A 22,758-nucleotide genomic window follows, 5' to 3' on the forward strand; every position below is an offset into this window, starting at 1 on the left:
TAGCACTAACAGAGAGAGTTCACCCTATAAGACAGACTACAAAAGTCTAATTTTGGTAGTATTGTAAAGTGTCTTTACTCTCCTGGAAGTCTATTACAAGAAAAAAGGAGCTGTGACCTTAAAACTCTTTACAACCAGATTTCAAGCAGAGCTGTGCTATGAGTGAACCAGATTTTTCAAAGTTTTTTCATCAAACGGTTGCATACTGACTCTTGAGTGTTCACTTCAATGAGTAGAGTCAGACCTTTTTTAATGTCGCACTCATCACCTTAATAGTTCCAAACATACAGCACAGTACTTGAACACACCTAAGTTGAAGTGCTTTGTGAGCAATTGCAAGCAAACTGAACAGTCGATTAGCGGTGCATAATGGCTGCATTATCGGTCAGAATATGCAATGACTGTGTTACTACAGTTACCACACGAAACATAAAAGCTGCTGACATTTATACACACCATTTTGTGATCATATTATTAACCATCCTAAACAGAATTGTACAAAAAAACATGAATCATGCAAAAGGTCACAGATGAGGATTTTCTTTACTTAAGCCATTAACACAGAATGACTCAAAGTTCATCAATTAAATTAAGTGCTAACTAATGCTTTTTTCTTAGATAGATGATTTAGAAGTGATTCAACTTCCAAAGCAATCCCAGAATTGATTAAGTCCAAATAATTCCCGGTGCAATTTTCGCTGCAAGGTTGATAGAGATTCAGAGTGCCCAAGCATGCTGTGGAGTACACGGTTCATTATGGCCTGCATCACTCATATCTGGTGGGATACAGTGGAGTGAGTTTCACTTGTTTCATTTACTTTAATTCCCAAAGGATAACAACAGAGCAAAGTGTCCGTAAGATTTACAGGCCCCTTTGATGCAGATAGTTCATACATTATTTCTGCTAACACCATCATACTATGATATTTACATATATTAATGCATTATGTAAGCTTGTAGTGCAATTACAATGCACTCATCATGCAATTATAATGGGTTAATGAAGCCTGTAATGCTATTTGAGCAACCCTTCAAGTGTTAAATTGAACCACAGTGGCTTACACACAGTTTTAAATAAGTGTAAATAATGAACCATCCCTCTAAGTTTCGAAATCATTTGTCTTTGTTTTTGTCATCTTTTGTAATACAAATATCATGAAAACAAAGACCAGCACTTGTGCTCATAGCATTTTTCCATTTGAGGGTTAACAGTTGAAAAATGTCCAGTGATTTTCAGGTGATGTAACACACATTGCAGGTTCTAAATGATTGTGCAACAGTGACTGTGGACAACTGATTGTATTTCTGTATGATTACACTGTATTTTTTATATGATCATGCTCCATCACAAGGTCATTGTGAAAGTGGCCATTTTGTCACTATTAAATCTGAGTGGTTTTGTGTTCACATAATGGCTGTTAGCTAGCTAACCACAGTATCTGGCCAAATAACATTCATTTTTACACTGGGAACCATGGCCCTGGACCCTGGGCCTTCAATAGGACCACATGTGGCTATAAAACATCAAACATAGCAATAAAAATAATAGCCAGAGCCCTGTCACATGGAAGTTCAGCATATTAACGGTTTCTTTGCCCCATCTGGCTTCACAGCACACAGAGCTGATTCTGGAAAACCAGTCACACAAAGCTGGCTATCATGACATCACTAAATCCAAATATGACATTTAACGACTGTGAAAATAAATGAAAAGAGTAAATCACATTGACTTATTTTATATATTTGTTTAGCTGGAACAAAAGTAAAATATCTAGAATAATCATTAGCTACTGTTCAACAACTGAGGATGGATCCAATGCTAATCCAATGTTTTTGTGTTTATTTGAGCTTAGGAAATACTTGAATTTCAGTGTAGATTTAATATCTCTCTGCCAGAAGTAAAGGCAGCGATGCCATACAAACAAGTTAAATGTAGATATCAGATGTCTCATACTGACCTGAGGTGAAATGGGAAAAGGCACAAGCTCTTTGTAAGCGATGCTCAGCCATTTTTCACTTGCTTCAATTAAGACATTTATTCCCATTTCATGACCATGGCAATGAAACTAGAGATCCAAATTGTAGGTTTGAAGTATACTTATTACAAATTGCAGAGAAAACTGTGATTATCAAATGATAAAAACAAATTTGTGTATTTCTCACTAAAATGTGTCTTGACTGCAGGCTAGTTATAGGAAAATTGTGACAAATTTATCCATTTCATGCTGACTTCTGCTCCTGAACACTGCAATACCAACATAAATTCAAACACAGCAAAAATTCAGACAGAAAATTGAACATAGGTCAACCCAAAGAGTTACAGTTTTAACTATACAAATAAATACCAACAGATTGACAGTGTTCATAATGAGACCAGTTAACAACCAGAAACTTGTGCCCATGAAGCAATCAACAACGACTCTCTGCATCCTTATGGCCGGTGAAGCTATCATGGAAAGTTTGGAGTTAACATATATTTTCAGAAGCATCTTCATCTTCAAGTATTCTCGTCAATTTTTGCCCAGAATAAAGCAACAAGTAAATTCATGTTTGTCATTCAGCAGAGAAATGGAACTGGGAGTTACTGAGTTCACTCACTGACTACTTCCGTGGATCGTTTATCCACTTAGTATTCGTGAAAGCCTGGAAGATGTCAGGATATTGTCCCACTCACAACTCAACAAAATATGATTGGCTGAGACAACTGTCAAAATCAAAACTGTCAAAAATTATACAGGCATTCGTTACAGTTACTGAAGGTCCTGATTCAACCAGATACCATCAAAAGAAAAACTGTGATCGGTCCATTTCCTATTCTGTTATATCAACCCACTGTTTGCCAAGTTTATAACTGGCACCTAGAAATTTTTACTATTATTGCAGAGAATATAAATAATTAAAAAATACTTATTAGGAGTAAAAAAATTCTTTCAATATTTTTTACTAGGCCTTCCTTGAAGGTCCAGAGGGTTTCCTTCTGCCTTTTTACATCATTTTTATTTCATTACACACATCGGTTTGTCATTTTTTTTTAAACACATCATGTGAAACATTGTGTTATTATTTCCTAAAGCATGCTAGGTCATTGTGTAACTAGCAGTTTCTTTGGGAGACTTCCTAAAGCTGCAACTCTTTGTTTTTTTTGTTTTTTTTTATTGGGGACAAGTCTAGCATTTTAAGTATCTCTCTCTTTCTATCTCTGCTATAATATATTCAGATTTTCTGCACAGTAATCCTCACTGGATCTGATGGCCTCAAACATGTTTGCTAGGAGATTTTCAATAGAAAGCCACCATACAGTGAAGCACATCAATACACTTGTATTAATATTTAAAAAAAAAAAAAATGAAAAAGTAATTTTCAGGAAATCATTTTACTGTGTTCATTTTTAGGGACATCTGTGTTGCAAGTCACAGCGACTGATGCTGACGATCCAACCTACGGAAACAGTGCCAGAATAGTCTACAGTATTCTACAAGGACAGCCATATTTCTCCGTTGACCCCAAAACAGGTGTGGTATAACTGTGCTTTTCAAAAATGCTTAGACAAAGTTAATACTCACTCTCTTGCAAGCATGGAAACTATAACTATAAATGGGAGTAATAACTATGTTATAATCTTCATTGTTGATCTCCCAAAGTGATGTATATATCATTCTGTGAAATCTGTGCACCATACTCTCCTTGCGGTGAACATCCTGCTCTGTTATTGCAGCACGTCTGACATCGTAAAAGCTAAAGCAGCCACAGCAGAGTTATGGACTACTCATACGACTGCTGTATTGTTGAGCACGCAATCCATTCTTTGTGAGCCATAACTAACTCCTCAGGGGTCAAAGGAGACATTTGTAGAGATGCCTTTAAAAAGCCATTGTTTCTTACCTTCTGAAAGCTGCAGTGCTCAGTTTTTTTTTTCAAAATCCATCTTTTGTATGAGAAGCCTCTACTAGAATCTATTAAATGTTAATAAACCTTCTAAAGTGCAAGACATATAACTTTTATATGATGTGAAGAATGTCTTGCTGTGAGACAGTGTATGTCTGTTTACGTCTGATCCCTCTTTGTCTCACAAAGTGAGTGTGTGATTGCATGCGTGTTTCTGAAGTTTTGCATGCTTGTCTTCGCTGCCGCTGCTGCTGCTGCTGCCGCCGCCGCCGCTGCTGTCGGTTAACATGAACAACAATCCACTTGTATGAATTGATTAATTGCTGTCTGGAACAACTATTGGCCCCTTTGAGACTATACCGCCCATGTAAAACATGAATTCTTTGTTGAATGAGCAACACAAATGAATTGCTGAATATTTTGACTTTACCTCGAAGGAAAATGCAGTGGGGATTGATGGAGCAATTTCACAGCGGTGTGGTAAGGCAGAAGTAGTGCCTATGTCTGAATGAAAACTTGGCTTTTTCATACAACGTCATATATTTTGTCAACTATACAGTATGTTACTTTAGTTGAAATGTATTTTAAATCACATTTTGACTGTAAAATACTACACAGATTCTCCTTTGCCCTCTCCGTATGTTTCGGACACATTAGATGGCTTGTTTTGCTTGAGCTGACTCGGCATCTTGTCTGCATTGTAATTCAGCCCGGGGCATGCAGAGGAGTGAGTACGTGATCGAAGGCCTAGCCAGCTGCACTCTCTGCACAGCACTATTCCACCCACACGTATTAATTTATACAAGTCGGCTGTTGTTTTTGCCACCGGCGATCCACCATACTCACTCAAATTAGGACATGGAACTCCAGTGGTCAGTGGGAAGAGTGCACATGGAGGGAGCTGCACCTGCATGTGATCTTTAATATGCTAAGTCTTAAAGCAGTTGTGTTGGCATGCTGCCACATTTGAGCACCGGCACTGGGGAGGTGAAACTGCTTCTGCATCTGTCTCACAGCGTATTAGCTTGCTTACACCTTCTCCTATCCACATGTACCTGGCTCCCACAATGCTTAAACCGCAGAGGTACCATCTTTGGGAATTCATATATTATTAGCAGGATTAAGAACACACACATGCAGCACACACATGGACAAATCCACCTTTTCCCATTTGACCTTGTCCTGGTGGCCTGATGCAGCAGTGACAGATATTACAAGACCCATGAGGTAAGAGGAGAGGTCATTTAAGAACAGAGGGTAATGATAGCATTTGGCCGGCACATATGGTGTTGAAGGAATCCCCAAAGGACCGTCTCGGACTTGACCCAAATCCTCAGCAAGCGACAAAGTGAACTGTTTTACCTGCTTCTCTCTCCTGGCTCAGTGGTTGTGATGACAATTCAAAGCTACCAGAGAATGAAATGATAGACCTGCCTGACTTTTTGGCAAATTAATTGAATCTTACTGTTATTGGACTGCAGTTACAGTATATAACACTTTTTCAATTTTAGAACAGAACAAAGCGCTGATATAACAGGTAGCCTCGGCAAAGCAATCAAATGTGTGTTTTAGCTCCTGAAAGCTCCTGGTTTTTACAATATACACCATGAAGTATTTGCAATGCCTTGTACCCTGTAGCTTTCAAAATTAAAATACTGTTCAAAGAGAACCTGCTGTTATAGATCCAGAATGTAATGACTTTATGTCTCTCAGTCAATGAAAAATACAGCATGGCTGTATTGCTACTTCATAGCTGAATTAGGGTTTGGTATGTTTATTATGAAGGGTAATGTGTGCAAAGTGAGAAATGATTATCTTACAGTTTCTGAATTATCCGATTAGTTTTGCCTCAGTGCAGTTACTCTTTAAAAGCTATTTAAAGTAAATTTACATTATTTCATTCTGTTCATAATCTAGATTAATTCACAAGTATTTATAATATTTATTCAGACTCACTTTCCAAATGGAGTTAGACTTAGAATTAGATATCTGTACCAGGTTTTTATTACTATCTTTAAAAGTTTCATTTTACTTTAAACAGAATACATACAATATATGGATAGTGGCACCTGTTGCTCAGTATTTAAAACCATACACTGGACAAATACAACACAATACAAAGAAATACAATTAAGTAACTAAATAGATAAACAAATGCTCAAATGTAGCCATTCTGACAAACTTAGACAGATTGGTTTCTCTTTGATATTTTAAACTATTTTTAAAATATATCCAAACTATTTTACCAGAGGTGAATCCCATTTGACATTCAGCATTTCAACAGTCAGATAACTAAGAGCGACATGTTAATAGCTCAATACAAAATGACACAGAGTTCATACTTCTTAAGTGACTTATTAACTCAGAGAACACCATTAAGGCATCAGCGTGTCTCCACTGGAAATAAGATTCAATCATGGATGCAAAATTGTAATTGATGCACTATGATGGTGTCATACAGAATGCAAAAAAAAAAAAAAAGGAGAGATAGGGATTTAGGATTAGATTTACTTCGCTGGAGAAATAAATGAGCATTCAGACTTTGTCAAGACAGAAATATAACAGATACAACTGATAATGATGGAAAGCCTGAGGCTAAGAACGTGGGTAGAGGAAAACAAATTGTGGCAGCTTTTGCACTACTTTATAATAATTTGGTATTTCCAAAATATTTTGCACAGCCTTATGATTATTTTTCATGGAAGACAAAAGTAATATCTCCATACTTGTATACACATAAAATGATGGAGTTGTCAGCAAGAACACATATACTGTAATAGTCGTGATTGTAATTTCCATGATAACATTATTACTCATCCTGGCAACATGAAGTGTAATTCCAATGATCCAGTGTGACAGTCCACAACGTGTGGTGGTGTTAGAGATTTACATTTCTATCATAACCTCTCTAACTGACCACTCAAGAGTCTGGAGCGTACCGAATTTAATGGCGATTGCGGCAGTCAATTATTCTAGTTGATTTAATTGATGAAAAAGTAATTCATTCATGAAAAAAGCACCACGTGTCAAGTATATGTGCTGATGAATGTATTAAAATAAAGTAGCTGCCATGAAAATCCAACATCCAGACACCACCTTTATCAGAGTGTTAAGATTAGGTGTCATTCATGTCCTTCAATAGCTGTTTTCTGAAACAGTTTTCAATCAGGGACAGATAGTCAATACTGCTTTGAAAATCTGAGCCTATTTTTAATTAATTGTTAAGATCTAATGAAATGATTAGTCCAAAATTATATACAACATGTGTGCCACATAACAGAGACTTGCCACACAAAATGGTAACACGTTAGTTCAAATCACTCTAATCATGAGCAGATTTGTGCAATTTCAAAATTAGATGGTGTCCCTTGCACTATATAAAGAACAGTGAAATCGAAGGTGTGTCTAGATTATCCACTCGTTGGTTAGTGAAGCACAGAGACTCTGCAGGATTTCATTCTAACTGCACACCATACTGTAGCAGTGAAGGTCACTGATTATTACATATTCACAAAGAGCGGTGAGACTAATCAGTGAAATCACCTGGTGTAGCGTGTGGCTGGAGTAAAAACCTAAAGACTCTTAATTCGGTACCATTTACTGCACTCCCTTTCTTCCTGGAGTTACTCCATGTGGAGCAGGCAGTTTAGAGGTCTGGTTTTTAATATTCCTCACCAAAAAACATGAATCCATTGGTGATTTCCTGGAAATTGATTTGAGAAGAATAGTTCTACATTTAGGCAAATCCGCTTGCTGGCTTTGTTGCTGAGAGTTAGATATACACTAAATATAAAGTTAGAACCAGCAGGCAATTATCTTAGCATAACATAAAGATTGGAAGCAGGGGGAAACAGTTAACTTGGCTCTGTTTAAAAAATAAATAAAAAAATCTGCCTACATGCACCTCTAAAGCTCACTAACATGTTATATCTGGTTTGCTTAATCCATGCAAAAAACAAAGTGTAACTATGACAATTTGTGGCTTTGCAGGAGATTATGTACTGGAACTATTTCTTGGCGGGGAGCATATCAAACAAATGACACATGTTAATTAGTGAACTTTAGAGATATTGGTAGACACATTTTGTTGCCTTCTGACAGAGCCAAGCTACCTGTTTACCCTATTTACCAGTCTTTATGCTAAGATAAGCTGACAGATGTCAATCTTCTCATTTTAACTTGGCACGAAAGCGAATAAGTGTATTTTCCAAAATGTCAAACTGTTCCTAAAAATTTCAACATATGTTGCCTTTTACAAAGCAGCTACTTGGGTTGCCCAGATTTGCTCGAGGCAAGAGTCTCCAACAATAGACACGAATCCTGGTAAGGTGCCCTTTTAGAAAGACCCTGAACCTCCTACCTGCTGCTCATGTTGTGACTAGTCTGGGAAATTTGGTCAAAAATAAGAACAGATGCACAAGGACAAGCGAGTATTAGATGGACAGACATAACCTCTATCTGCTTACTGAATGTAAATCACACAGGGTGAAAGTGATACCTGAACTTAAGACAGGTTTACCCTGAGAAAGCTTTGTCAGTTTTTATCTTGCAATGCCAAGGACTGCTCTAACAATGTTAGGAAATAAAACTAATCTTGTAATGTAGCAAGCTAAGTGACATGCTAACTATATTAGGAACATTAACTGCAACGGAATGACTTGATTACATGGTTTGCAAATCTCAAAACTGCCAGCCAGCAGTTTTAATAAGAGCTTTCTATATCTCAGCAAAAGAATATCTTAGACAGTGGCTGCATTTATCCTTTTTATAGTCAGGTCGTAACTCCTGTCTTTCCCATCAGTACTGTGCATCTTTCACTTACCTGCAGAGACATCAAGGTTGTTCCTCTTGAGTCTCATAGTTGAATGCCCCCCCTCCCCCCCAACCCCACCTCACATCTGTACTCGCACACACAGGCTCAAAGACACACCACACTGCAGAACTCCCAAGTCCCTTTTGCATCCTAAATAGGCTAATTTCTCTGCTGATCTGGGATTTGGGAGTGTTCAAGTTTATTGAAGGAGCTGACACAGATCAAGACTTAATCCATGTTGCGGTTCATGGATTAAGTCCTACCTCTGGTTGGATCAAGGCAAAAGCTGTCACTTTGTCAGTCATGCTTTAGTCTTGACAATCTAACCAAATATTCTTAATCAGGTATATGATCTAGTTTGTAAAGTAAAAAGGAGAGGTGTACTATCATCATTTCTATTACTATTATTTCTGCTTCTGGTGATGTTATCCACCTTTTTCTCTAGAAATGCTGTGAGAGTGTAGACACTCTGGGATAACATTGAATCAGATGGGCCAAAAACCAAGATTCCTGAAGCTGGAGATTGAAGAGCGCTTTAGTAATCTCCTATAATCCTTTTTGTTCACCCAGGAGATTGTCCTCCTTTAGAAGTTTCCAGCCAGACAAAGAGGTGGATAGTGTGATGGTATCAACTCTAATAGACTGGGGAGGTTGAGGAAAAGGCTAACCACCTCGCTGTGTCAAATGGGCCTAGGTTCACGGAAGTCAGCTCTTTCTCAATTATTTTCTAAATTAACTTGACGAGTTCCATAGAGATTTAGCGGAGACTATCTGAGGTATTACAGCTCAGAATTGGTCAGGAAAGGGAGTTCAGGGGTGTGATCTTCATGTCAAAGTACTGACACTACCTTTCAGGTACTTGTACTTTCCAAATAATACCCCTGTGGCCTTTTGGTATTGTTAAAGAATTTCATTTAAAAATGAATGGCACTCAGTGATTGTACATTTGTAATGAAGCTACATCGCACCAGTTAAGAATCTGTGGTCAGAAATCTTCCTACCAACTGAGTGTTTACTTTGTTTCTGAATGGTCAGAAACAGCAGGACTTCTCATTTGTTTGTTTGATTGACAGTAGCACTGCTGTGGAATTCCCTAGTCCAAAAGAGAAAACCTCATACTTTTTTTGTGTGCTCATTGTTCCCAAACCCATTGCTGTGAAATATTGCTCGGGAGCGATGCGCCATCATGAGTAAAGGGGTAATAAGAGACTTGAAAGGTCAGATCGTCTGTCTCGGTGTTGTTTTAATGGAAAGTGTGGCCACTTGCCAAGGTCTATGTCTCTCAAAGACTTCATGTTAAGTCAATTCTAAGACTCCAGTTAATAACGGACCACCGATAGGGTTTGCAGAGCCCGCATCATTACAGGAAAGTGGCTGCAAGCACTTTGATTAGTTTTGAAACCAAGAAACGCAGCGACTCCATGCTGAGACCTGGCATTTGAAAAGAACAGTGTGGCAAAAATAAAATGCTTGTGTTCAGATTCTTGGAAATGTTTTGTTGAATATACTGAGTTTTTGTACTTCCACTATGAAAGAATAAAAGATATGTGTTTTTTTCACCAGGTTTCCCATCAGTCTGATCACATTTTCCTATTTGTAAGAATCAAATTTGTAGGGAAATATAAAAATTTTACATTTAAGGTTTTAGCTGACATGATGCAAGTTGACGATCATGGTCATCTGTGTATTCAAATATACTTCAGTTAGATAATTGACAAGTTATACAGTTGGATTTGGCAGAAAAGGAACTGCTGTTTTAGGAAGCTCTTAAAGAATACAGTAACAAAGATTCTACAGAACGAATCCCCACGTAAAAACACAGTATGAAAACTTAGAACTTTAAAAAAAAATGTTGGGATGGTGGAGGGAGGGACAGTTTCGGCATGAACATACCAGTAGAGTAATAGTGAGAAGTGTGAGGCTCTAATGGCCTTGCAGTACATCTGTCTGATTGGACGTGACTAGTCAGCTGATGAATGAGCCAGTGGTGGTGAAGCATGAATGATCAGCTGATAAAAGCAAGGCTTCAAGATTTTATTGATTTATTTTTCCAGCTATTTGTCAAATTAAAGCATAAGCTATAGGCTTGTAAAAAAACATATATATATTTTTTAGCAATTTTAAATTATTATTGATAGAAATAAACATCATAAAGAATCTCAACAGTTCTCATATTAACACTGTTGTTTATATTATTTCCCAGTGTTTTATATGTAGTTCTAGTATTCCCAACAGGGGTGTGAGGGCAGCATAATTTTCACTCGGTCAGAGTTAAAACAGAATATTCTGTCACCGTCTGCTTGGCATTTGAAAGGCAGACAAATGTATGTAAAATTCACCACCAGCTCACAGGTCAGTCGGCTCCCATTTAATTAGGGAATTTATTCATCTAGAACGAGACAATACATAACCATCATTATTACTTTTTAAATTAAGAACTAATCCACAGAAATAATATTGAAAAAAATTAAATAAATAAAATATGCAGGGAGAATAAAATGCATTTGCTCCTTTAACAGAGTGTTTTATATAGTGTCAGAACCTACCTGGCAGTCAGAGTACATGTATTTGCTTTGATATTCTTTGGAATAAAGCCCTGCAACACATTAGTGTCTTTCTAGCGTGCTGCCCCACTTAACGGTTGTTCTTTTGAAAGCAGAAATAGTACACACAAAAATGACACCATACAAGCAGTAGACACTGAGAGTTGATAGATAAAACAATCCGAACCGCCATGATATGTCTGAAAGTACCTCGCAAAAAAGACGCTCAATCTAGTCTCACTTTATCTTATTCACATTCTACAAGTAGTGCCTATGTGTAGCCTTGAAGATGAATTTGAGGACATGCAGTGTATTATGATATTTTGCATTTAAAAACTCTTTTATTCTCCAGTCAACTGATTCTGTCCTTTTTATGGAAAAAAGTCTAAGCCATTAGAGAAATATGAACAGGAGGAATCATTAGGTTAGAGTTTATTCATAGCACTGTGGACATAGAGTTAGGAACACAATACATCCACAGAAACGTCATCACCTTGTCAAGTTTATATTTTTAATGGTTACATTGTGGAGATTACAAAATCATCTGACATTAGGTCAAGTCTTAAATACAATTGGGAGCAGAACATTATTATTGAGAAACATTTTCTGCTCATATAACTCTTATTTTATTTCTATTGCCTGTGATAGATATTACTATTTAATTCATTTAACCATGCGGTTAATAACATAATTTCCCTTTTTGATCATTCATTGCTGTTGAATCCAGGTTCACAGGCAGTCTGTGGGACTTGAGCCACAGCTCAGAGTGACAGATGATACGTGACCTAAGATCCCCTGGATCTTAATACTGTTGGCTGCCTTGCTCCTTGACCCACTTTTAATGATTATTCTGCCTGAGGCGAGTGGATTAGTTTCTGTCTATAGAGTGCTGAAGAAAGAAGGAGGAAAAAGATTGTGTAACACAGCTATAGCTGCCTCTTGTAAAATTAAGAAATCACAAAACTGCTTTAATTTACTTAATTTGTGTTAAATTCAACCTGCTACAGTTTAAATTAGGAATTGAACAGAATAATTGATGTAAATGATCATTTACTTCATCAGTCATTTGAGTCAATGCCTAAAGATCTCTTTCAGACACATTTAATATTCAGTATTAAATGTAGTTCAACTAAACAGATCTAACAAACTACTGACAGAGGTTCTAGCTTTAGCTTTCATACAAATGTATACTAAACTCAAGTATCTGACCATAACTATCATTTTCCGATTTAAAGAATAAATAAAACATAATAAAGATAGATTCATATGGTCATAAGTAACAATTGCAATAGGTGATATAATATTCTTAATTTGTCTTCATTGGTTTATCTAAAAAAGAGTTTCCACCACCACTTTTATTAAGGAACACGTAGCTATATTGCAGTATAATTGTGCATGCAGTATAATCCTGAATGAACCCTGTAGTGTGGAAATCAAGGAAATTGATTTCCACAGACCTTCCTTCAGTGAGTTGCTTCCAAAATTAAAAGTTCTATTGTTTTTAGTCTGAAGACACTGACAGCCCAGGATTTACTGTGAGCTTATTAGCTAGTTAGCTTGAGGCTCAGAGTCATCTGACATGAGAAATGGAGGAATATCACTATGGCGATCCCTGTGTTATTCGTCATTGTATACTAAAACACAAAATGAGTTTGAAAATGTTTGACAGAGACATAAAAGTTGGCCATCTAACACTTCTAGAAATGGTGAGAATGATCTGTTGCCTGCCAATACATAGTAAACATAGAGTACATCAGCTAATTGCAGCTAATTGCAGTTTATTGCTTTCATCTTGTTCGAGTAGGATGCAAAGAAGCAGGAGTGCCACTGAAGAAATTTGATGTTCTTAGCGTCTTGGCTTCTTCACAACCCCCCTAAACCCCTACAAAACAAAATACAATCAAAACAAATAAAAGAGGGTACAGATAGTATAATTTAAGTGTAATGTAATTAGATGTAATTAGATTATGCATTGTGTGATTCATGTAAAACAAGTGACTGGCACTTTCTACTGAAAAAGTAAACCACTTCTGAAAATAATACATTTTCACCAGACAGATGTTGTTCATCCCTTGATTCATTTTCAAAAGCCATCCTATTGCTTGTTGTGATTTCCACTCACAACAGGGGGGCAAAAGTGACAAAAAAAAGTCCATTTGCCATTCTGACCAACACCATGTCATTTCCTCCCAGGTCTCACCGCTCCTGGTCGACCATTGTGTGTAATTGCAGGGTTCACAAGTTCACAAGAACATAAGTTCAATGGTTGCCAGAGGGTCTTGGCTATGGAGAAAGCCAGATTTACACTGAAACTGATGTAACTGGTGGAACATATTGAATCAGGCTCCATGTGGTGATGTGGTTTCAGGAGCTAAGATGGTGAATTAACCCTCTAGCACAGATATAGGTGCACAAAAAAAACCTAATATAGATGAACAGAAACGTTAAGACTGCGCCCACAGACACGCACACTGACAAATATACGTGCAAGACATTCACCTATTGCATTCAATAAATCACCCACCACACAGCAACACAGGAAGCAAATTCTGTACCTCTTTTAGTTTGTTACTGTGTTGCAAATTTACCTGTGTGCACTTTCTCTGTAGCAGACAGAGGTGCAGTCATATATCAATAAGTTAGCATTGTGAAAGTTCATGGCTGTGCTTGCTGTGTTATGTAGTAATAAATTTGATAAATGTGAGTGTGTGCCTTAGAAAGTTGCATTCTGCCCTGATCCAAGGTTGCATAGTCATTTTAAATATAATGAAAAGTGAGGAAGTGCTAACCTTGACAATGAGAGGCTGGGAGAATCAAAGATGAAAGAGGGACACTTTTATGGTGTTAGTCTTTAAAGGAAAGTGTGTAATGGTGTAGTATGAATGGTCCATAACTGAAAAAAAGGTTTTGGTGGGAGAAAATAATAGAGAAATGACAGTAACATCTTGTAACAGTGTTATATATGTTTCTGTCTTAATCCATAAAAGCATACTTTATGCTGTTTATTAGTTGCTGTTAACTAAGAACTGATTATTCATTTTAATGCAATTATAAAAAAAAAGTCTTATGCCATGAGAGCTCTTATCAAATTCTTTTCATTTCATCTCAAAGGATTTTCTTTCCTCCAACCTTGCAGGAATCATCAGGACTGCCTTAGCTAACATGGACCGGGAAGCCAGAGAACACTACACCGTTGTTATCCAAGCCAAAGACATGGCAGGCCAGGTCGGAGGCCTCTCTGGCTCTACTACCATCAACATCACTCTGACAGACGTCAATGACAACCCCCCCACGTTTCCCCAAAGTATGTACACAACATACCTGAAGACAGGTTCAAATAACAAAATACAGGCTTTTCAGTTATATCAGAATGTGCTTACAAACATTTCAGGTACCATCAAGGAAGTATTTTTGCAGAACAATCAGTGAAGGCAATAGTTAAATGTGTAAAAACTGGGTTGGGAAATTGCACAAATCTAAAATAGATAGTTGTGGTCTGTAGGAATAAGGCACAAGACATTTAGGAAATTGGAAGTCAGTGCACTATTTTTGGTCATGCCCTCTATTTGAAAACTCAGCTATTCCCTGAGAAAATTGTTGCCTTTTGGCTTTCTTTGCTGGCAAGAAGGCAAATTTAGTAAAGTAACCAATTCTAATTAACTAAGTGCTACTAAAGTTCAACTAAATACAGTAGCTAGTGTTACACTAAATGGCCATTTGTGGCTGGAAATGCAATCAGCTGTATTCTCAGTATGTACTGTATTTTGGCCTTGGGCAGAAAATCTCCACCACAGCAGCCTGAGGCAGGCACATTACCTGAAAAGAATTTATAAGAAGAGTCCTATACTGTATTTTCATTGGGGAAGTGTTAGCAAACACAGCAAGCGGATGTAACTTCTATTTTTGAAATAATCCTCACAAATTCTGAAAATGTTTGCAAATTAAAGTCAGGCTGATTATCCATAAGTGTGTATTTTCTGTTATTTTCTGCTTGAATGCAAAGAGAAAAACATGTTTTTTTTCAGTTCTGGCAGAGACAACACAACTTTCATTTAATTGTTAATTTTTAATGCACACATTGATTAACCATCTGTCAATTTTTGATATTTTAGAGAGCAAATCATGGATTATTAAGGCTTTCCCTTACAACACATTTACCATTCCTTACAATGATGTATTACGCTTCATTATTGTGTGACTCAGTAATTAAGCAATGATGAAGTTGTGATTCTTTGTCTTTGAAAGTGCCTCATCAAGCACAATCCCCCTCGGCTCTGAGTTTTTCATTTCGTGCTGTAATGAAAAACTATTTCAAAACCATCAACATTTTCTGAATAATCATCTGCCTCAGAGTTTGAGCTGCTCCATTGCAGCTCTATCAACCTCGGTTTAGCATTTAATGTCAATTGAAGCACTGCAGAGTATTTTTAATGACATTCCCTCAGGAACAAATGGTGACAGAATCAAATTGCTTAGCTAAGCCCTTTAAGGAGAACATTCAGACAGCAATGTGGGGCAGATCAGGCCCTCTTTGAAACATTTTTTTTTGCTGTCTCTAAATGGGTACACATCAATGTTCATCCACAGAAAATTACCAGCTGTACGTCCCTGAATCAGCTCAAGTAGGGAAACCGGTAGGGAAGATCAAAGCCAATGATGAGGACCTTGGCATCAATGCAGACATCAAGTACAGCATCATTAACTCAGAGGGGGCCAACATGTTCTCCATATCCACGGACAGGGACACAAGAGAGGGAATCTTGAGCCTCAAAAAGGTAAGAACATGTTGTCTGCATCACATTTTTTTTTGCATTAGCAGTAAATTAATACAGCTCTGACACTGTGGAAAGAGAGTGAACAGAAAACAGCAATAAGATAAAATTGTGCTGGGTTACATGCATGCATCATTTTCCTGTGAATCCCTTGTGCATACGCAATGTGAATCCAGTGTGGGAATGGTGGACTCCACCACTATCAATAAAAACTACTATATAGAGAGATAATTACTGAACATAAATACATTGAATGGCTACTGTTGAACCAATGCTGACCATAAACAGTATCAAAAATGGGGTTTGATTTCATTAGAATTACATTTCATCCAAATTATTTTAACTCTCCCTTGAATAATAAAGGTTTATTACTTAGGAAAGGCATTCAAAATGGAGGACGGACACAAGGTATTTTGCAGCAGTGTTGAATTTAAGCAAAACCTTTTTGTTTGCAATGAAAACACCACTGGATACCTTTAACTGTCTATACAGTATATGCAGCTAAACCTAAGTGAACTAAATCATGTCGTCAGCATACATATCATTAAATTGATAGTTCTCTTACTCTTTCATTACAACACATATAATTTGTTTAGTTTTCACTGGTCTATTTCGGTGTCTTACTGTGACAAAAACACAATCAAAAGGCAAAAACATAACTGAACTCTGTAGCACAAACTTGAAATGATGAATGAATTTTCTCTGAGTTTAATGCGTAGACATGCAGCATATTTATTTAACCCTGTTCAACATTCACATGAGTCAACTGAACAGCCATCTGTGTAACTGTAGTGAGAAGCTGTAATTACATTTTTCTACTATGAGCATGCTAATCATTTAAATCTTTATAATGTCCTTTTACCAACAGCCTCTGAACTACGAGAGAAAGAAGACCTACACTCTCCAGATTGAGGGGGTGAATACACACGTGGATCCTCGTTTTTCCTATCTTGGTTCTTTCAAGGACACTGCCACCCTTAAAATCACAGTTGGGGATGTGGACGAAGCCCCTGTCTTTTCTATGGATTATTATATCATGGACGTATATGAGAACGCACCGAGTGGCACAGAGGTGGGCGCCGTATTAGCTCGAGATCCTGACAGCAGGAACAGTCCTGTCAGGTAAGACACTCTAACTCCTATATGTACATGTACAATCTGCAGAAATGATCACAAAATATTCAGATGTAGAGCTGCTCTGTTGGCATGCTTTCGTATTGTTTGTGCATCATTGGATAGAGGTTTTCTTGTTAAGAAACACAGATTAGACAAGCCCACTGCAAAAGTAAATAGTAAGAGAGGAGGTTGCTAATATTGTGAGGCTTATTTTGAGGCTTAGCACTCTCTCAGCTGTGACTAACAGCCAATATAACTGTCACCTTGTCAACTAATTAGGGGCCAAAAACATGTTTTTATATATAGAAACATACCAGCCTTTGCCAGACGGATTTATAAAAATGTTATGATTCTTGTTACCATATCTGTTCAGATTATCTCAGTTAGTAGAGCACACGTTATGCACACGCAAGACTTTTAATCATGACTGAGTCTGTTTTTGTCATATGCTCATCATTAATTACTTATTTTTCTTTTAATCAGAGTTGAGGTGTTTTGGCTTTGCCCATTGAGGTTTAAGTCAACTAATAAGATTATTTTTGCCTCAAAGAAATGTTTGTCCAACTAGCACTCCCAATTTGCATGTCATATCTCTGCCGCATATAATTGTACCTTTTTATAGATCAGGATTTGAAGCTTTGATTTGTTATTGTAGCCTTTAACTGAGGTCTACCAAATCTGAGACTTTCTAGGTGGCTTTGAACTTGTTTCAGGCTATACTATGTAAAGCATAATGTAACTATACTATGTAACAGCATTATGGGGATGTATGGATGTACAGCACTAAGTTAAATAGCCTCATGTTTGCTCCTGATACTATATTAAATGTTTCACATCCACTCATATTATCAGCAACATGCATGGTGAATCCTTCTCATTTTTGGGGATAATCAGATAGTTACGGTAAATGATGGAGTCACTGTAAACATGAAAATCCTCATAAGATATTGAGAGTATTGCTGATATATCAATAAGAAAGAATCATCTGTTGTGATTACATGTTATAGGATCATAGTTTAAGGCCTCGCCACAGGCTGTGGAGTCTAGCACAGAGACTCATGACTATTCTGTTGTCCTCCATGTTTTGGAGAGGTGAGCTCTGTGGTTATTGATGAATGAAGCCCAATTTAAAATGGGAGGGGTGTGGGTGGAGGGGGGTAGACACAAGGTAAAAATGATGCTTTGATTTGTGTCAGTATCTGAAGATGTTGTGAAAGATCATCAGTAAACAAGAAGGTAATCTACATATGAAAGAGTTTCCTTGCTCTCCTTGTGGGATTACCTCCTCCTCGTCCGTTCTTACAGTACATCTCTCCCAGTGTTCACCACATAAAGACGAAAGTAGCAGGAAGTGTGTCAATGACATCCACTTGAACCCAGAAAAAGCTAAACAACTGTGCCACTACTCCCTGTGTTGGCATCAGAATGCAGAATGCAGCAGGGATCAGTATTTGGCTCTCTTTGATCATCAGAAGTCTGCCCATGCATGCAATGAAATAAACATGTTATTGAAGTGACATTTCAAATGTTGATCTGAAATTCTTGATGGCTCATTACCTCTGGTTGCTCTTACAGTATACATTATCATAATCACCAGGAACAGTTCTGTAAACGTCTTGGCCTGGAAGCTGTAAAGCTCTGTGTGAAATCAAGTCAGTCCTGTGCCTGAAATCGCATTAACTGACTAATTTGTTTTTCGTTGTTGGGTTTTGTTCCTTTAGTTGTAAGCAGCTGCAGTAATTTTAATTTTTGAACTTTGAACTTTTGAACTTGTTTTAGTCTCAGTTGTAATAATGGTGTCAGAATAGCAAAGCTGTCTCAAAAATGTTGTTTTCTCTTGTGTAATAAGCATTACTGCCTCACATGGCTAGTACTGTGGCATGGCTATAGACCTGCAGTTTTGCTGATGGGTAGTGCACTCCAAGGTCTTTGTGCGGTGTACCCAGTGTTCTCAATCTGCCCTTATCTATTGTATTTCACTTTGATTCCATATAATTTCCTACATTTCTTAAAATGCCAGAGAAGGGCATCATTAGATATGGAGATATCTAGGTATATATGTAGTTCTCATCATTTGATTCAGATGATCTGATACTAAAACCTGCTGTTTACCAAAGGGTTGGGTTTTTTTTCTTTTACTATTAAGGTGTTGTGGAAAATAATCATTATGCATGCTGTAACAGCTTGTACTTTTGGCTAGTTATCTGCAGGAGTAAGAGAAATAAACTGGAGACTATTTATACACAGTGCTCAAGATTTATCTCCACTAGCCGTAATTAACAGTGCTGAAGTGTTTTTCAATGGATTTTTTCCTACAAGCCATAAAATAATGTGCTTTTCTTCGTGACAAAGTGAACGCTTAGCACTAAACTTTTTTTTTTTTTTTTTTACAGCTGAAAAGCCGTCATGCTTGTATGAGCCTGAGCATTTAATAAATCATGACAACATTTCTAGTGAGGGTGCTTGGTACAGTTGTAAGCAATCCAAGCTAAAAAGAAAATAAATAAAAAGAGTTAATTATTTAAAATAAATGCAATCCTGGCATTAATATCCCTATACCATTTCCATCCCTCATGTCAATTGAAAACTGTCGACTTAGGCTATAATACTCAGGAGAATGAATGCTGGATTAAAGGTGTAAATAGGTCATTAAGAGATAAATTAGGGAATACATAGTCAACGCTCATTTTGTGCTTCAACTCATGAGAGTAGCAGCTGAGCCCATTTCTGCTTTGTATTCCGCAGACTGCTTTGCTTTCAGTTTGATAACAGCATTGCTAGAAAGCCATTACAACAGTGTAAACATTGCCAGCAGAACATCGCCTTTTGTTATTATTAAATATTGAAGATAATTGCTCTTGACTTAGAAATATGTATTTTCAGAACATTCTGTTAAGACCTTAAGTCCTTTTAAAAGCAGTAGGGATTGTTCTATTCATGTGCGTTAGAGGTGGTACTAGACTTTGAAAATCACAGAAGCATAAGAACATCCCCTTTGGCTTCTGCTGTTTCTGCACTTCATTCATTTGGCTGCATGATTTTGGTTGACTGAATCTGTTATCATTGCCTCAAGTTTTTGTTTTTCTGGTTTTCATACATTTTGTTTTTCAATGTACAATGAACAAAAGTAAATCAATGTGCATTTTCTAAAGCCTCAATGGAACTATTGAATTAAAGCCAGGGCACAAAACATGTGCTTGTGTAGTCTTATAAGGCATTTAACTTGATACTATTTGAATGAGGTTGGCTTCTATGATATTTTCCCCATTTTTGGCTGCTCACATTCTACATTTTATGTATTTTCTTGACAGTTGTTCAGTATGGAACAGGAGAAGGCTCCATATCCATGCTGAAGGGCCCTTTCACAAGATATGTTGGCCAAAGTAGGAATCAAATTTATGATCTTGGATGTATTAAAAGAGCTTAATATGGAGCAGCAAGTCAGCCTTGCTACCAATTTTTTTCTAGCAGCAAACTTTCACATTGGCAAAAAAAAAAAAAAAAAATCCTGTGCAGCCCAAAAAGCTGACAGGACCCTTCATGGTCAAAATTACAAAATTACTCTTGGTATTAAGAACTTTTACAACACAAAGATTAGGTATTCACAAAACGTCGGTCCAACCTCACAAGAGAAATTACAGTATAGGTATAAAATTAAGCTGGTAAAAACAACCTATAATTACATTTACGCCATCTAGCAACCATGGTAATTATGACCCGGGGAAGTGAGGCAGTTCAGGTGACGTCAATATAAGGTGACAATATCTAGCCAGATAGATAGATGGCAAAAAGTGGACTCAGCTGCAGAAGACACCTCCTGCTTCCAAACACAAATATCATGTTTCCAACGGCGAGTCAGAACATTATTCTAAGAACCGTAACGATTGTCATAGTGTTTACTGTTGCCATGACGATGAAGGTTGCATAACTGTAAGGATAATTCTAACCCAATCCATGATCTTTTCCTAACCCTAACAAAGTGCCCAAACCTATCCAAACCTTTAACAGGGAATTGTAATGGTTTTGGAAAGCGGCATATTACACCTCCTATATGGATCGTTCTAAAAATACTCCTATAGGTCGTTCTGGAGTGCAGGTACAATTGACCTATGTGGTCATTTGAATATGAGGATGTGTTGCAAAACTTTCCCAGAGCCCAGAAAAGATATTTTTATATGTGTGATATAGTCTCAGTGTAAAGTCTGCTGCACAGCATGAATACAAAGTATAGTGAGAAAAACAAATTTGTGCTGGCAAAGGCAACTATTTGTAGAATCAAAAGACGACGCAGTGGAGTCCAGTATCCAATTATTCATAATACATCTGTGATGTATCTGTCATGATTTGGAGGTCAAAAGATATTTAGACATAAACTGGATCGAATGTGGTAGTAAATGTTACATATAACCATGGTTCCAATATCATTGCAATGCTATATTTCAGCATGAAGCAGGTATTAAATATAAGCTAAAATATAATCATTTCAATGTAGTTAAAACAATGGGTATGTAAAACCTACACACCTAAACCATTTTCACTTTTCAACCATATTTAGTTCAGTGTTTACATGGAATTTACATCTTTTGGAAATCAAGAAACATACACCTACTGGGCACCAACACCTAACTGTGCTCTATAGCCTGCAGGTTATCCGCTGCCATCTTCATAAACTGTGATACCTCATCAGTTATTTTATTTATCACTATGTTTTCTGAGAAATGCACTTGGAGTGGCTACACAAGATTATGGATTTCCTTTCCTAACAGGTATTCCTTGGACAGCAAAGAGGAGGAAGTACGGTACTTCAGAATCGATGAGAGCAGTGGAGTTATCAAGACGATGCAGCCTCTGGACAGAGAAGACATGCCTTGGCACAACATTACTGTGATGGCCTCGGAGGTTGGTAGGTACCCAGGTTGCTTTCCATAAACCAAATGTTTACAAGTGGGCAAGCACATGTAATGCACCTGCTGCATTTGTTTGCTCTCATGTGAGTGTTAATGAATGAGCAGATGTAGGTAAAGCCAACAGTGGGTTTTTTTTGTTTGTTTGTTTTTGATCTGAATATCTTGCCATGTTGACATGGTTCCTACTTCTAGGAAGTCTCTAAAAGAAGGAACAAACGGAATCAAATTTAATTATTGTAGTTCAGGAAAGTCTGGAAACTTGAAGATGTTCTGGTTCTGTCTGAGGCCCAAAATGAAATAGCAATTTTATATAAGTAGCTGCACACCTATGCTTTTAGCAGACTTAGAGTTGCTTTGTCTTACAATATTTCGCTTTCATATTGCCACAAAAAGTGGATTTTATGTCTTTGTAATTGGTTACTATTGGTAAATAGGCAGACAGGGAGGTACATACATATATATACTATCTATATATATGTTAATATATACACACAGTATATGCACTGTACACACTACATGCTATTTTCTCCACCTGCTGACATATAGATAATGAAATAACCATGGTATATGTATATCTCCCATGTTTGACACCTTTGAAAACTGTAGTAAAAATGTGATTTACTATTATACAGTTGCATGAAAGAAGCAGTTAAAAGAGATTGCTCTTTCTTTCCATACTTATCCTGTTTAGCCTCAAGCTAATGGCAGACATTATAAATCAT

At 37.1% G+C, this 22,758-nt stretch overlaps 1 protein-coding gene across 1 annotated transcript in view; it reads left to right on the forward strand.

Annotated features, from left to right (window-relative positions):
• LOC121888462 (cadherin-18) overlaps nt 1–22,758 on the forward strand; it is an 88,800-nt gene that overhangs the window by 40,124 nt on the left and 25,918 nt on the right. Inside the window, exons 4-8 of the mRNA XM_042399971.1 lie at nt 3,393–3,512; nt 14,378–14,545; nt 15,829–16,016; nt 16,882–17,135; nt 21,896–22,032. Coding sequence (XP_042255905.1) covers nt 3,393–3,512; nt 14,378–14,545; nt 15,829–16,016; nt 16,882–17,135; nt 21,896–22,032 — 867 coding nt within the window. The remainder of the gene's footprint in view (nt 1–3,392; nt 3,513–14,377; nt 14,546–15,828; nt 16,017–16,881; nt 17,136–21,895; nt 22,033–22,758) is intronic.

Source organism: Thunnus maccoyii, chromosome 21 (assembly GCF_910596095.1).
Source record: "Thunnus maccoyii chromosome 21, fThuMac1.1, whole genome shotgun sequence".
Lineage (NCBI taxonomy): Eukaryota > Metazoa > Chordata > Actinopteri > Scombriformes > Scombridae > Thunnus > Thunnus maccoyii.